At 50.4% G+C, this 13254-nt stretch overlaps 1 protein-coding gene across 2 annotated transcripts in view; it reads left to right on the top strand.

The window, feature by feature from the left end:
- The window catches only part of NR2C1 (nuclear receptor subfamily 2 group C member 1), a 477706-nt gene extending 466540 nt beyond the window's left edge, over positions 1 to 11166 (top strand). For both annotated transcript variants that reach the window (XM_086919061.1, XM_086919062.1), the window contains one exon: positions 9567 to 11166. In XM_086919061.1, the coding sequence (XP_086775187.1) occupies positions 9567 to 9741 (175 nt within the window). In that variant the 3' untranslated portion in view covers positions 9742 to 11166. The remainder of the gene's footprint in view (positions 1 to 9566) is intronic.
- The last annotated feature ends 2088 nt before the right edge of the window (positions 11167 to 13254 follow it).

Genomic DNA, 13254 nt, shown 5'->3' with positions numbered 1-13254 from the left:
TTTTGAAAGAAAAGGAAGCTGTGATATTGGTCTATAGTTCTCGGGGTTTAGAATGTCGGTTCCTGCTTTCTTTAGTAAGGGGGTGACAGAGGCGTGCTTCCAGGCATGTGGGAAGGTGGCTGTGGTTAGTGATTTATTGAACAGTTGGGTGATGAGGGGACAAAGCGTGGATGCAGTTTTTGAAAACACAAAATGGGGACAGGGATCTGAGGGAGATCCAGATTTAATTGTGTTCAGCACTGCAAGGACCTCCTCGGTTGAAAATGGCTCGAAACTGGAGAGATGGGGCCCGGTGTCTAGGTCTAAGGAGTCTAGGGAGTCTATGCAGGATTCTGACAGAGGGACATTAATGGAGGAAGAGTCGAGCGAATTAATGTTTTGGGGAATGAAGGAGGAGTAGATCTTTTTGATTTTATCCGAAAAGAATGTACTAATACGTTCACAAGCCTCTGTTGAGGGGGTGAGAGTTTGTGACGTACTGGGGGGTTTGCCGAGTTCTTTGACTATTTTGAATAACTCTTTTGTTGAGTTACAGTTGTCTTGGATGCGTTGTGTGAAGTAATCCTTTTTTTTTTTTTTTTCCAAAACCTTTATTGCACTTTGCATATTACACAGCGGAATGCCTACAACCCTGCGGGCCGGCCGCCATTGTAAGATCGTTACTCACAGCATACGACAGCAAAATGATTATTTAAGCAAAAATCATCATAGTGTTCACCGTAACATGCTGCGTAGGAAAAGTGCAGTACTAGCAAATAAAACATTCGGAAAATGCGGTTTTGATGGTATTTTTCACTTTTTCTGTTTGTAAAACAACCAACTAGTAACACTAACCTGTTAGGAATGACAGTACGGTCTGCTACAAAACAATACAGTTCAAGCTATAAGCGTCGTTTTGGAGGACAGTAAGTCGAACCACATTTCCTAGTACCTAAATTTGTCCATTATTCAATACATTCTCCCTCATTGCCTGACCCACCATGGTATACCCTGCAGGAAACCCTCACGTGTCTCTAACCCTCCACCCCCTCTATTCTCAACCCTCATCACTTTCGTCGTCGGAATCTTCCTGGTCATCCTCGGGCAAGGGTTCAGAAATATCCCCTCTAAATTCATTCCATTTTAACCAAATCTTGTTCCATTTCCCCGGGCAGGCTCGGCTGGAATATACTGCTCTCTCGGTCAACATTACTCTGTCCATGTTCAGGCACCATTGGGATCTAGTCGGCAGGTCTGCTGCCCCCCATCGCTGTGCTATGTCGCGTTTCGCCACCATGACCCCCGCTGTGATCCAGAGTTGTTCATGCCTAGACAGGTCAGTAGGTTCCCATATATTCAGTAAGCACCTCCTCGGGTCAGGCAGTAGGGATTGGTCTAGTGTTTGTGAGAGTGTGCGGAGTATTTGTCTCCAGTACTCCTGGATTTTGGGACAGTCCCATATGGTGTGGAAGAATGTGCCCTCCTCTCCGCATCCGCGCAAACAGTAAGGATGGGGCGCACGCTGTATGCGGGGCAGCACCGTCCTCGTGTAGTAAACCCTGTGGAGGATCTTAAATTGTACTAGTCTCATGCGTGCAGAGATTCCCACTTCCCTAGGTGATCCAAGTGCCGCATTCCATTCGTGTTCATCCATATCGTGAATGTCCCCCTCCCATTTCTCCTTCAGGTGGAGTGTAGGATCTGGGGTATTATTAAGCAATTTACGATATGTGAGGGACGTCGCTTTCTCTAGCATGTAATCAGTGAGGAGGCGGTCTTCCAGAGGAGAAGACTCCGGTAGTGGTGCGCCGGGTGGCAGGGCTGTGAGCAGTGCATGGCGGATTTGAATGTATCTGTAAAGTTCCCTGTCACCGAAATCATATAGCTCTTTTAGTCGGGCAAAGGGAATTACCTCCTCCCTCTCCCACAGATCCCCTACTATGGTGATGCCAATCGTGTCCCATTGTGCGAACCCCTTGGTGTTTCTGAGATTGCCCAATGCTCGAGAGTCCCACAGTGGAGTCATCTTGGTTATCTTCCTCTTCCAACCCAGGGCCTCCGTTGCCGTGTGCCATATTTGAACTGTTAGTTTCGTGGGGCCCAGTAGTGCCCCCATCTTGCGGCGATCGTACAATGGACCTAACAAACTATTTATGCCCAGTTGTGTCCTGTCCAAATGGAATGCCGGGTCAGTATGTGGCGCGTGGATCCACTGATTAATTGGCTTGAGATGTGCAGCCCAGTAGTACAATTTCAGATTTGGTAGTGCGAGACCCCCGCTATGCCAGTCTCTGTGCAGCTTGGACTGTGCCACTCGTGCCGGGAGGTTACCCCATAGAAGGTTGGAGACCAGAGCCGCCACTTTCTGGAAGAACTTAGGTGGCACAGGATATGGTGAGTTCTCAAGGACATATAAAAACCGCGGTAATGCCATCATCTTGTAAAGTGCCGCCCTGCCCAAGAGCGTTAACGGCAGGCCCGACCAAAATTCTACATCTCGTTTAAGCCGGACCAGGTGTGGATTCAGGTTCTTATCCATGAATTCTGCCGGGTCCCTAGTGACATGTATTCCTAGGTATTTAAAGGACGTTCCCGCCAACTTCAGTGGGCACGCACTGTCGAGATTCAGGGCTGGACCTTGCAGAATGTATACTTCAGACTTGGCCCAGTTTAGTGTATAGCCTGAGATACTGCCGTATGTGTCGCAGATGCGTAACAACGCTGGTATGCCTTCATCTGGGTCGGTTAGATATATTAACATATCATCCGCGTATAAGGACAGCCGATCTTCCCAACCCCCAGGCCATGTTATGCCTTTAACGAGGGGTGAAGCTCGTATGAGGGTTGCAAGGGGTTCTAGAGAGATGGCAAACAGCAAGGGCGACAGAGGGCATCCCTGCCGCGTGCCCCTTCCCAACGGGAATGCATGCGAAATATGGCCATTAGCTACCACGTGAGCCATTGGGTCCGTGTATAGCAGCTTGACCCATGCAAGAAAGCGAGGGCCAAATCCCATATGCGTCAGCGTTTCGAACAAGTATTCCCATTCCACCAGGTCAAATGCCATTTTGGCGTCAAGCGCTAGAATCACTGCTGGCGATTTAATGGTGTCCGTTCTAGCCAGTACTCCGTGTAGTCGCCGCAGGTTCAACGCTGTGTTTCTGTGTGGCATAAATCCGGACTGATCCGGATGTATGATTGATGACAGATGGGGCAGAATCCTTTGTGCTAGGAGTTTAGCTAGAATTTTCACTTCCGCGTTTAGTAGGGAAATGGGTCGATAGGAGGAACATTCCTCCGGTGGCTTACCCGGCTTGGGGATTGTTACGATAGTCGCCACTCGCTGGTCCAGCGGAAGGGAACCCTTCTCGAGACAGTCTCTGAACATCCCTAACAAATGTACACTGAGGGTCTCCGGCATCGCCTGGTACCATTCTATGGGTATTCCATTCGGCCCTATCGCCTTGCCTGGGTTCAGTGCCCGGATGGCCAGTTGGATTTCCTCCACAGTGATATCTGCCTCTAAGTCACTTGATGCCTCTGGTGACAGTGTTTGGACCTCAATCGGAGCTAAGAGAGCTCTTGCGGTTTCAGATGTGATTATCTGTTCCGGGGCGTATACTTTTCGGAAATGGGCCGCCAGTATCTCTGTGATGCGCCTAGGATCTGAATGTGGCACCCCATGCATGTCTTTGAGCCGCTGTATCCCCCTGGAATTGGTCTCACGCTTATCCAGCCATGCTAGCATTTTCCCTGCTTTGTCCCCCACCTCATAAATTCTATTTTGAGTATCTGTTATGTATCCTTTAACAACCAAGCGTAGGTGATCGTTATATAACTGCTGTTGGAGAGTGAGTGCGTGTAGGGTGGAGGGAGAGGGGTGTAGCTCATGAGCCGTGGTCCGTTCCCTCAATGCCACCTCTAAAGCAGCCAGTGCCTGGGATTGCTGCCTCTTGTACCCGGTTATAGTGTTAATTGCTTGCCCTCTCAGGACCGCTTTATAGGCTTCCCAGAGTGTCGCTGAGGAGCGTACTGAGTGTACATTTTCAAGAAAGTAATGTTTCGTGGCACGTTTAAGGGCCTTGCGGACCTGTGGAACTTTAAAGTAGGATGCATGAATGGGGTAGATGCGTTTGCGTGTTCTCGTTTGCTTGGTGAGTTTCAGTGTGAGGGGTGAATGGTCTGAAACACCCCGAGGGTGGATCACTAGGTTGTCTACGTGGTGAAGGCCGTCGCCCATCGACAAAAAGTAGTCGATGCGGGATAGGCTTCCATGCACTGCGGAGAGAAAGGTGTATTGTTTTGCGCCCGGGTGTAAGTGTCTCCAGACGTCAGTCATTCCCATGGCCGTTGCAAACCGCCGTAGGTACGTGTCTCCCCCCGTCAGGGCCGGTGTGGGGTGCTTATCTAGTTGCGTGTCCATGACTGCGTTGAAGTCTCCCCCTAGGATAATCTCACCCTCCGGGAGAGTCAGAAGGAAGTCCCCTAGTCTCGGGAGGTGTACCGAATGCAATGCCGGCGGAATATATACTGACACAAGATTGAAAAGTGACCCCTCCCATTGCCCATGCACAGCCGCGAAGCAGCCTTGGTCATCTGTTTGAGACGATAGAGGCATGAATCGTGAGTTTTTTTGTATTAGAATGCCGGACCCTCTGGAACCGGACGTGAAGTCAGAATGAGCCCACATTTTGTAACCCCGTCTATCCAGAGCTTTTCTAGCCCCCCCTATCAGGTGAGTTTCCTGCAGCAGGGCCACGGTAGGTCGTAGTCGCTTAATAGCAGCCAATACCAACCCCCGTTTAACCTTGTCCCCCAAACCCCGTACATTCCATGACATCAAGGACAGAGTTGGGCATTGTGTATCGGTGGATTCCGTTCCCCCTAATGGTGCTATGTTGTTAGCCATTGGGGATTATGAGGTATAAAATGGAGCACACAGGAGGTACCAGTGGTCCAGTAGCTGCGCCACCGCGCAGTGAAGAGCCTAAAGATGTCACGGGGGCCCCTGTCTGCGTGCATTGAGTCCCATAACAATGGAAACATCGTTCATGACTATATGAGTACAGTCCCAGCATGAATAGTACAAAGCAATTCCTCCCCCCCGTTCTCGTGCCTAACTGGGTCAAGCGGTCCGATACGTCCCCTGAGTGGTATGGTGTAGTACTTGGCCGTACATATGTGTTCCTAACAAACAATTTCTTAACTGTAAAAAAACAACCCTTCTCCCTTCCCCTCCCTCCCTGCATCCCTGCCTAACGGACTTTCAACTGCCCGCCCCCCCAACTGAGCAGAGTGCTTAACCCATCCCACAACCAGAGTACTTGCGTGTAGGGGGGAGAGTGTCTCCCCGAGCAGGCGGCATCCCTGCATGCCTCAGGGGAGGTCATGCCAGTGTCTTCGTGCAGCAACTGAAATGTGAAGTCGATGGTCAGCAGTTGTGGTCAGCGTAGATCCCGGGGGGAGGGTCACCCCTCTCCATCTGCCCCTCTTGTTCCGCGGGAGGGAGAGTCCTCTGCCCCCCCTCCTCGACCAGACGTTTGCGAACCATGTCTGCTGTCGTCTCTGCGTTCGTGATCCGGTCTGTGGTTCTTGCGTTGCCGGCCCACCGAGTGCCAACCTTCCAGCCAGTCCCGGGCAGCCTTGGGGGAGTCAAAAAACCACACCTTTTTGTCCGCAACAACTCTTAATCGTGCTGGGAAGATCATCGAGTATGGTAATTCTTTCTCCCTCAACGTTCTTTTAACTTCCAGGAACGTTTTTCTTTTCCTGGATACCTCAGCCGTGTAGTCAGGGAAAAATGCAAGTCTTGAGTTTTGGATTTGAATGGCAGGTGCCACCCTGGCGGCCTGTAGAATGGCGTCTCGGTCCCTGAAGTTAAATAGTCGTGCTAGTATCGGCCGTGGTGGGCCTCCTGTCTTCGGTTTTCCCCCCGGAATGCGGTGGGCCCTTTCTACCGAAAAGAAGTGTGAGAGCCCCTTAGGCTGAAGTCAGGTTTTTATCAAGTCCTCCACGTAGAGGTCCATCGCCCCCGTATCTTCGGATTCCGGCACGCCTAAAATTCGGACGTTGTTGCGTCTGGAGCGACCTTCCTGATCATCCAGTTTGTCCCTTAGTAGTTTGTTGTCGGCTTGAAGTCGCTCCATTGCCGTTTGCAGTTCAGACACGTCCTCTACCAAAGATTTGGTGACAACCTCTACTTGCTTGACCCTCTCGTTTATTTTTTGGAGGTCTGCCCGTATCAGGGTGACTTCAGTGGCGGTTGCCCCGACCGTCGTCTGCACCTGGGCCAACGCCGCCAGGACATCTTCAAGCGTGGCCTTCTTAGCCCCATCCGTGTCCGCCGCTTTCCCTGCGTTCTTGCGTTGTTCTTGGGGCAGCGTCTGCCTCTCATACGCGAATTTATCCAGTTTGGCTTGGGTGGAGTTATGTTTGGGGCCCCTGTTCGACATGGTGATGTGTGGTGTTGGCGGCGCCAAGATTCACGATATGTCAGCGTTCGCGCCGTCCACGGCCGCACCAGTAAAACACCTCTGTCGTGGGCGCAGCGTTAAGTTCACAATGAGGGGGTAAAGAGTCCTCCCCTCAGGCGTACAGCAGTTAGGGGGCACCTCGGTTATGTTTTGCTGAGTGTCTACAAGGGTTATGGCAATCTGTGCAGTGCTACCTTCTGTGGCACTAGGAGCAAGGCGGTTGCTCGATCCCCAACTCTTTGTTGAGTCTGCCAAAAAGCCTGGTGGCGTGCCGTGGGTACAACCTGCGCCTGGACAAAGCACCCCACTCTGGGCGCTAGCCGCCGGGAGTTCCACCACTCCTTCCGGTGTCCCCCCCGCGGAGCGCGCTACAGAAGGTCGAACACGGTAATGAATGGGATCTTCAGGGATCCGCCGTCCCCCACGTAGTACTCCGGTGAACTGGGGCAAGTATAGTCCTGTGGGGAGAGCCTCTGTCAGGTGCCGGGGTGCCGCTTGTGCAAGGCGCGAATGAATGGCGGCGTCACTGCCGTTGCCAGAGGTCTAGAATGTGCCCCCGATCAGAGCAAATGGAGTTGTATGGCTGTTCCAGGCGTCGTGGGGGGCCGCACTTACTTCGGGACTGTTGGGGGTGCGATCGCTGGTTTTTCGGACTACGCGTCCAGTGACCGACACTTCCTGCCGCTCCCCCGCCGCTTCAGGGCCACTTCCGGCCGGTCACCCTCTCTCTGCAACACCGCTGCTTCAAGGCTGGCAGTAGGCCCTCTGCACCTCCGGTCTCCGCCCTGTGTGCTGAAGCTCGTCTAGGCTGCCACCGATTCCAATTTTGCAGCGTTGGGTGCCGCACGGACTCCGGGTCCGATCCTCCCCCGCCAGCACTATAAAATTCAGGATTAATGAGACGGATAGTCGTGGGAAGCCGCCGTTACTCGGGAGCCTCTCTACGCTGCGGCCGCCATCGTCGGCTGCTAGCCACGCCCCCTCAAGTAATCCTTTTTTGCTTGTTTTATGGCAAGGATGTATTGTTTCCGAGCGTTGACATAGTTTAATCTAGCTTCACTATCTTTGGACTTTCTCCATAGATGTTCCTTTATTTGGCAGGTTTTTTTTAGGCTTTTTAGGTTAGGAGTGTACCATTTCTCAGATATGGTTTATGTTCTGTCTATTCTTAGCGGGGCTAATGAATTAAGTGTTTTCAGTATGCCCTCCTCAAGTAGAGCGGCATTCAGGCAAATAGAAGAGTCCTCCGGAAATATGACCTTGTCTTTAGGGAAGTTGGAGTCAAAATTTGTTTCGTTAATCAAACTTAGCGCAGCATGGAGGCCTCTTGGAATCACTCGAGACTTTCTCCAAACTTGTCCGGGTGGTTTTTCAACTTCCACACATTCTGTTGGCCTTAGCGTGTGGCTTTCAAAAATGAAAACACGCAATTGGCCAAAGGCGGGGGCATGTCCCACCTTTTCTCTAAATGTTCACTCCCGCTGTAGCGGCCGTGCTGGTCTTGCCTTGCCTCAAAAGCAGACCCCACCCACCCCCAACACAGCATCGAGTAGCGCTCACCACACGCCTCCATTCATTATCAGCGCCCATATGTTTTTTTTATGCACAGCATCGAGCACTGCTTGCTGTGCCCTTTTATTTATTAACTGCGGTGCTGGATGGGTGCCTGCAACAAATGCCTCCCTGTTCATTTTGTGTGCTCTCCACTGTGCGCCACTACCCTGATGTTTATTCAAAGCAGGGCGACTGCACGCGCTCCCAGCGCCTGGAAGGTGCTCAATCCTTCACAATCACAGGCCAAGCTCTGTCTGAGCTCCAGTATAATTGTTTTTAACTGCCCTCTGCCTCAAAAGCACACGCCTCTCACCTAATACATAGCATCGAGCAGCGCTCTTGTGCACCTTTATTTTATTAATGACGCCTGTATGTTGAATGTTTTCTTGCCTTGCCTCCAAAGCACACTCTTCCCACCTCCAATACAGCATTGGCGCACACAGCGGCGTTTTCACTTTGAATTTGTCTGCTTGTAGTGTTGTTTGTTCGATTTCCTCTATAGCAGACCCTTCCCACCTCCCGACACAGCATGACCGCCCGCCTTTATTTACTTATGAAAAGCCCGCTTTCACTTTACATTTATATGTAAATAGCTTTACTTGTTTTGGCAGGGGGGGGGGGGCATGGGGAGATAACGTGATGTCCCCAGAATAACAGAATGCTGAGCCAACGAGGAAGCTTGAACCTGGTCCCCTCCGCTCCAAAGTTATCGGCTTTGGTCGTTATGCCACACCTTCTCCTTTGTCATATCGACTTTAAAAAAAAAAAGAAGAAAAAAAACGTGTACGATTATTCAAAGATGTTAAGAGTGTGTGGGCATGCTAGTGGGGGATAATGTACTGTATTGCTAAACACTTATAAGGTCTCAAAGGCGAGACCTATTGGCTATGATAATGCTCGTATTCTTTTTGCTGATGCCGAAAAGTATTGGCAAAATGCATTGGTGAAGCCAAAAAGGCAAGAATAGTTGGCTTTGGCAGTGCTTTTTAAGACCTTGAGTTAATAAAAAAAAAATTAGAGCGCTCTGTCCTGAGTTGTACTGCTCTTTAATATGACAGCATTGTTAGACCAGTTTTTGAACTACCCTTTACAAAATAACTTATCTATAGGAACAATATAAGGGATCTTATATTTGTGAGCTAAAGGGACTAGTATTGTCTTCCGATACCATATGATCATGGTCCGTGCTTGTTGCTAGTGCTTGTTGTGCTAAGGCTTTACTTTCCACTAGTTACTCAGGCCTTAGTTCCAGGTCGGTTGTTGAGGGTCTTTAAAGTGGGGGAAGAAGAGAAGGCAGAGCTATTCTAAGCACCTCCAAGCTGAGCTTTTTAAAGCTCTTATATGTTATTCCCATACATATTAATTTATTTTCCCAGAGTCTGTTCTGCATTTGTGTTTATCATCACTCCTAAGTCGTGGACATGAGTTTGGTGTCCTGCAACTTGCTTAATAAAACAGTACCCAGAAAAACATCTCTACCTCATCTTGGTGCCGATTCATTTATTTTTATTTGTAAATATATTTCTCCAAATGACTTCTCACGTTATTTTATTTTCATAGGTTGTCACGGCTTCTTCTCCGATTGCCAGCACTCAGGCTGATGAGTGCAGCCATCACAGAAGAGTTGTTCTTTGCTGGACTGATCGGGAATGTGCAGATCGACAGTATCATTCCCTATATTTTGCGGATGGAGACTGCGGAATATAATTCTCAGATAATTGGTCAAGCTGTGTGAAAAGGAAACTGAGCTGCGTAGAAACAAGTGTACGTCAGTCTGTGTTGGAAACTCAAGAGTGCTAAACGGGGGCATTTCCACGCCCAAGTAACAACAACAACAATTCAGTGTGGAAAGGGGCCTCCTGCATGAAGCAGCGTGGAACGCCTCTAGGGCCTTGAAGTGTTCCGCTTCCGTTCTCAGTTGTGTTTTTTGCGGAGTTGCACAGTATTCTGGCACCTAAACTGACGCAAGACTTCATGCATCAGACTTGTGTAAATACGTGAATGTAGAAACGTTACAAATTAAGAACAGTGGCTTATTGAAGTTGAAAAGCATAACCCAGATGACTTTCGTGATGTACAGCAAACCTACCTTATTTTATATTTTAGAAAAGAAGCCAGCTCACAATCCAGCTACTTGTGTACTATTTTATTATTTCATTCACAACTGGAAAGTGTACGGTTCACTAAATGAGAAAGGACAAGGGAGAAGAGTCTGGCCACATTAAGAAGGAAAAGGCAACCCACTGAAATAGGATTCCATTTAATATATGTCAGTAAAAGCTGGACGTTTTAATGTAGCAAACCAGATATTTATTAAAGGTACACAGACGTCATAGTTCAAGGTTCCTTTGAGGTTCCTCTTTACTTCAGACCTCCGTGTTGACAATACCAGCTGGCAGTTTCCATTGTGAGAAGGTCCACTTTGATTTTCATCCGATTTTACAAAATTAAAAAAAAAAGTCCTACAAATTCTTTTGTGTTAATAATCTGCATACTCCTCATTTATTCCAATAGAATTTAAAAAAATTGAAATGTAGGACTATGACAGCACTGCATTGTTTATGTTGAACCATGTACTGTACTTCTCCTAAAAACAGGATAAATGCATACCTAATTGACCTCTCTCCTCTGTATTCCTTATGTAAACCGTGTAGCAATATGTTGATGTGTTCTGAAAATTAATTGTACTGAAGCATCTGCTATAACTCAAAACCCTACTGTAGTGTTTTTCCGTTGGCTGCTTTCTAAGTGGCCTTGGGAGTTTTACTGCTTATCATTCCAACTTACACACCTTGTTGTTCCCTGGTAAGCTCAAAGGTGTAGGCATCAGCAAAGTTCTGTGTTTTGTTTAGCTATTGTACAAAGGCGATGTAAATGTCTGGAAGCCTTGCTGGCAGTGTAAATTCTATTTTGGTTGTGTTTTTTTTTCTTTTGTTTTTTTTTAAATGCTATTGTACGTTTTTATGATAGAATAAATTTCCTAAACCCCAATTTATTGACCTGGGGGTAATGCACTTAATTTAATGTATTCTGCAGCCTTTATCCTATTTCTCATTTCATTCTGTGTATTGGGCCAGTCCGCTCAACAACTTTAGTTTTGCAAGATGGCTTTTTGTTGATTATTTATTAAAAAATCATGATTTGACTATTCTAACTCACAGCAAGTTTAAGCACATTGGCAATCTTGTTTTGTCAAGAGCAGATTTAAGTAATTAATCCTTCCTCCGCAACCTTCAGATGAAACCTAAAAGTATTGTGCTTCTTGCAAATCTACCACCGTTATGAATAAGATTTATAAATGTTGTATCTGCTACCCCTTTCTTACCAAGGGCATAATACCAAAGGCAAAATTTCTGGCCCCATGTAATTCTAATAAGTGCCACTTTTTTATTAAAAATGTTTAGACAGGGGGCGTGGCCAAGATGGCGACCTAAGTGGCTGCAGGTCCTGTGAGCTCCCTGACCCAGGCCCTCCCGCAGACCACCAGACACGTCATTCCCCCCCCCCCCCCCCCCTGCCCTCCACTGAGCTTCACCGGGCATGGGAGAGCCACAGGACACTGCAGAGTCGCTGCGGTGACCACCCGAAATCAGAGGACGGCATCAGAGGCAGTGGCTCCCCGACCGCCGGCGGCTGCAAAATGTCTCCCCAGCGACGAGCCCAGTGAGTGAGGCGAGTGGTGGCCAGGCGGAGAGACCTTGCGGCTGCGGGGACGGTGCTGACTACTTCCGTGACCCGCCCCCCCAACCCCCCTCCCTCCATGACAAAGGAGGCCAAGAGGCGACGCTGGAGGCCCCGCAGCCGGGGAGTGACGGACTGCCACAGAATCGAAACCGAGGCCGGGGATGTGAGGCCCGGCTGCAGGTGGCCGGGCTGGGCCTCGCCCAACATCGCCAGGACTCCTGTCGCTCTCCCCTGCGTGGACGTGGCGCAGAAGAGGGCCCCTGGTAGGACGCTGACACCCCCGCGGCCAACGGGAGCAGTGTGTGCCGCAGCGCCGAAATTGAGGCCGGGGTCCTGAAGCCCTGAAGTGGGTATCTGGGCCGGGCCTCCCTTGGCAACACAAGACCCAAGGCGCTCTCCCCAGAATGCAAGTGGAGGAGTCGGGCGCCCGCCGCAGCACGACGAGACAAGTTGACCAGAGGGGAGGAGGCAGAGGGCTGATTGGCAAAGGGATGCGTCCCCCAAAGAGGCCGTGGGCGCCATTTTGAGGAGCGGCGCCAAGGAGAAGCGCAGTGAAGGAGTGGGAGCCCGGGAGGACATCAACTTTTTGACGCCAATCTGGGCAAGGAGCTGGCTCTGAGGGTGCCCGGCAGGCCCATGAAATCAGGGAACGGCCACTAACAATCCCACAACGTGGCGGGTGAGGCCCAGTATGGCGGGGGACGCAGAGTGAGGCCGTGAGGGGGGCTAGGCATCACAGTGCACCAGGGGGGACGTGCGCTCGCTGGGGAAGAGAGACCCCGGACCAAACCCAGCCCCCAGAGACAGACTGTTGGCGGTGCGATCCCTAGGCACACACAGAGACGGAGGAGCAGAGGCGCTTCAGGGATCGGGAAGCAAGGAGCGGTGACCCCAAGGAGGTGGCCCTGGTTGCTGGAGGCCCCAGGTCCTCGGCTGGAGCGGAGGGAGAAGTGGGATCTGTGTGGGGGACCTCTGAGGTGGTGTAGCGCTGAACCTGGCACCTAGCGCAGTTGAGCAAGAGGAGTTAGGCCCCCTCCAGCAGTGCAGCAAAGAGCAAAGGGGCCACCGCCGGAGGCAAGGAGCGACCGCCGAAGTAAGAGTCCCGAGAGGAGGGACAGAGGCAGGGGCCGGGATAACACCTACGGGAGTCAAAGTATGGCCGGTCTGCGGATGAAAGGAGACCATACTCTCCCAGAGATGCTTGGCAAGGGCCCGCCGAAAGGAGACATGGGGCCGTCCTCCCCAGGGGCAACAAAGCAGCACCCTGAATCCAACGAAGGCGAGGTGCCCATCACAAGATCCTTTCTGGAGACCCTGTTCAATTCCCTCCTCGAGGACTTTCAAACACTGAAGCAGGAGGTCGCAGGGGAGGTCCGAGAAATCAGAAAGGATGTGGACGGCCTGGGCGAGAGAGTAGCCGCCATCGAAGAAGCAGATCACGCCAGAAGTGATGAGATAGAGCAGCTCCAACGAGCAAGTGGACCTACAGGCGCATGTGGGGGACTTAGAAAATCAGTCCCGTCATAACAATATTCGGGTCAGGGGGGTCCCACTTAAAGAAGAA

This window comes from Lissotriton vulgaris, chromosome 1_1 (assembly GCF_964263255.1).
Source record: "Lissotriton vulgaris chromosome 1_1, aLisVul1.2, whole genome shotgun sequence".
Lineage (NCBI taxonomy): Eukaryota > Metazoa > Chordata > Amphibia > Caudata > Salamandridae > Lissotriton > Lissotriton vulgaris.
This window is presented reverse-complemented; position numbering and strand designations above follow the sequence as displayed.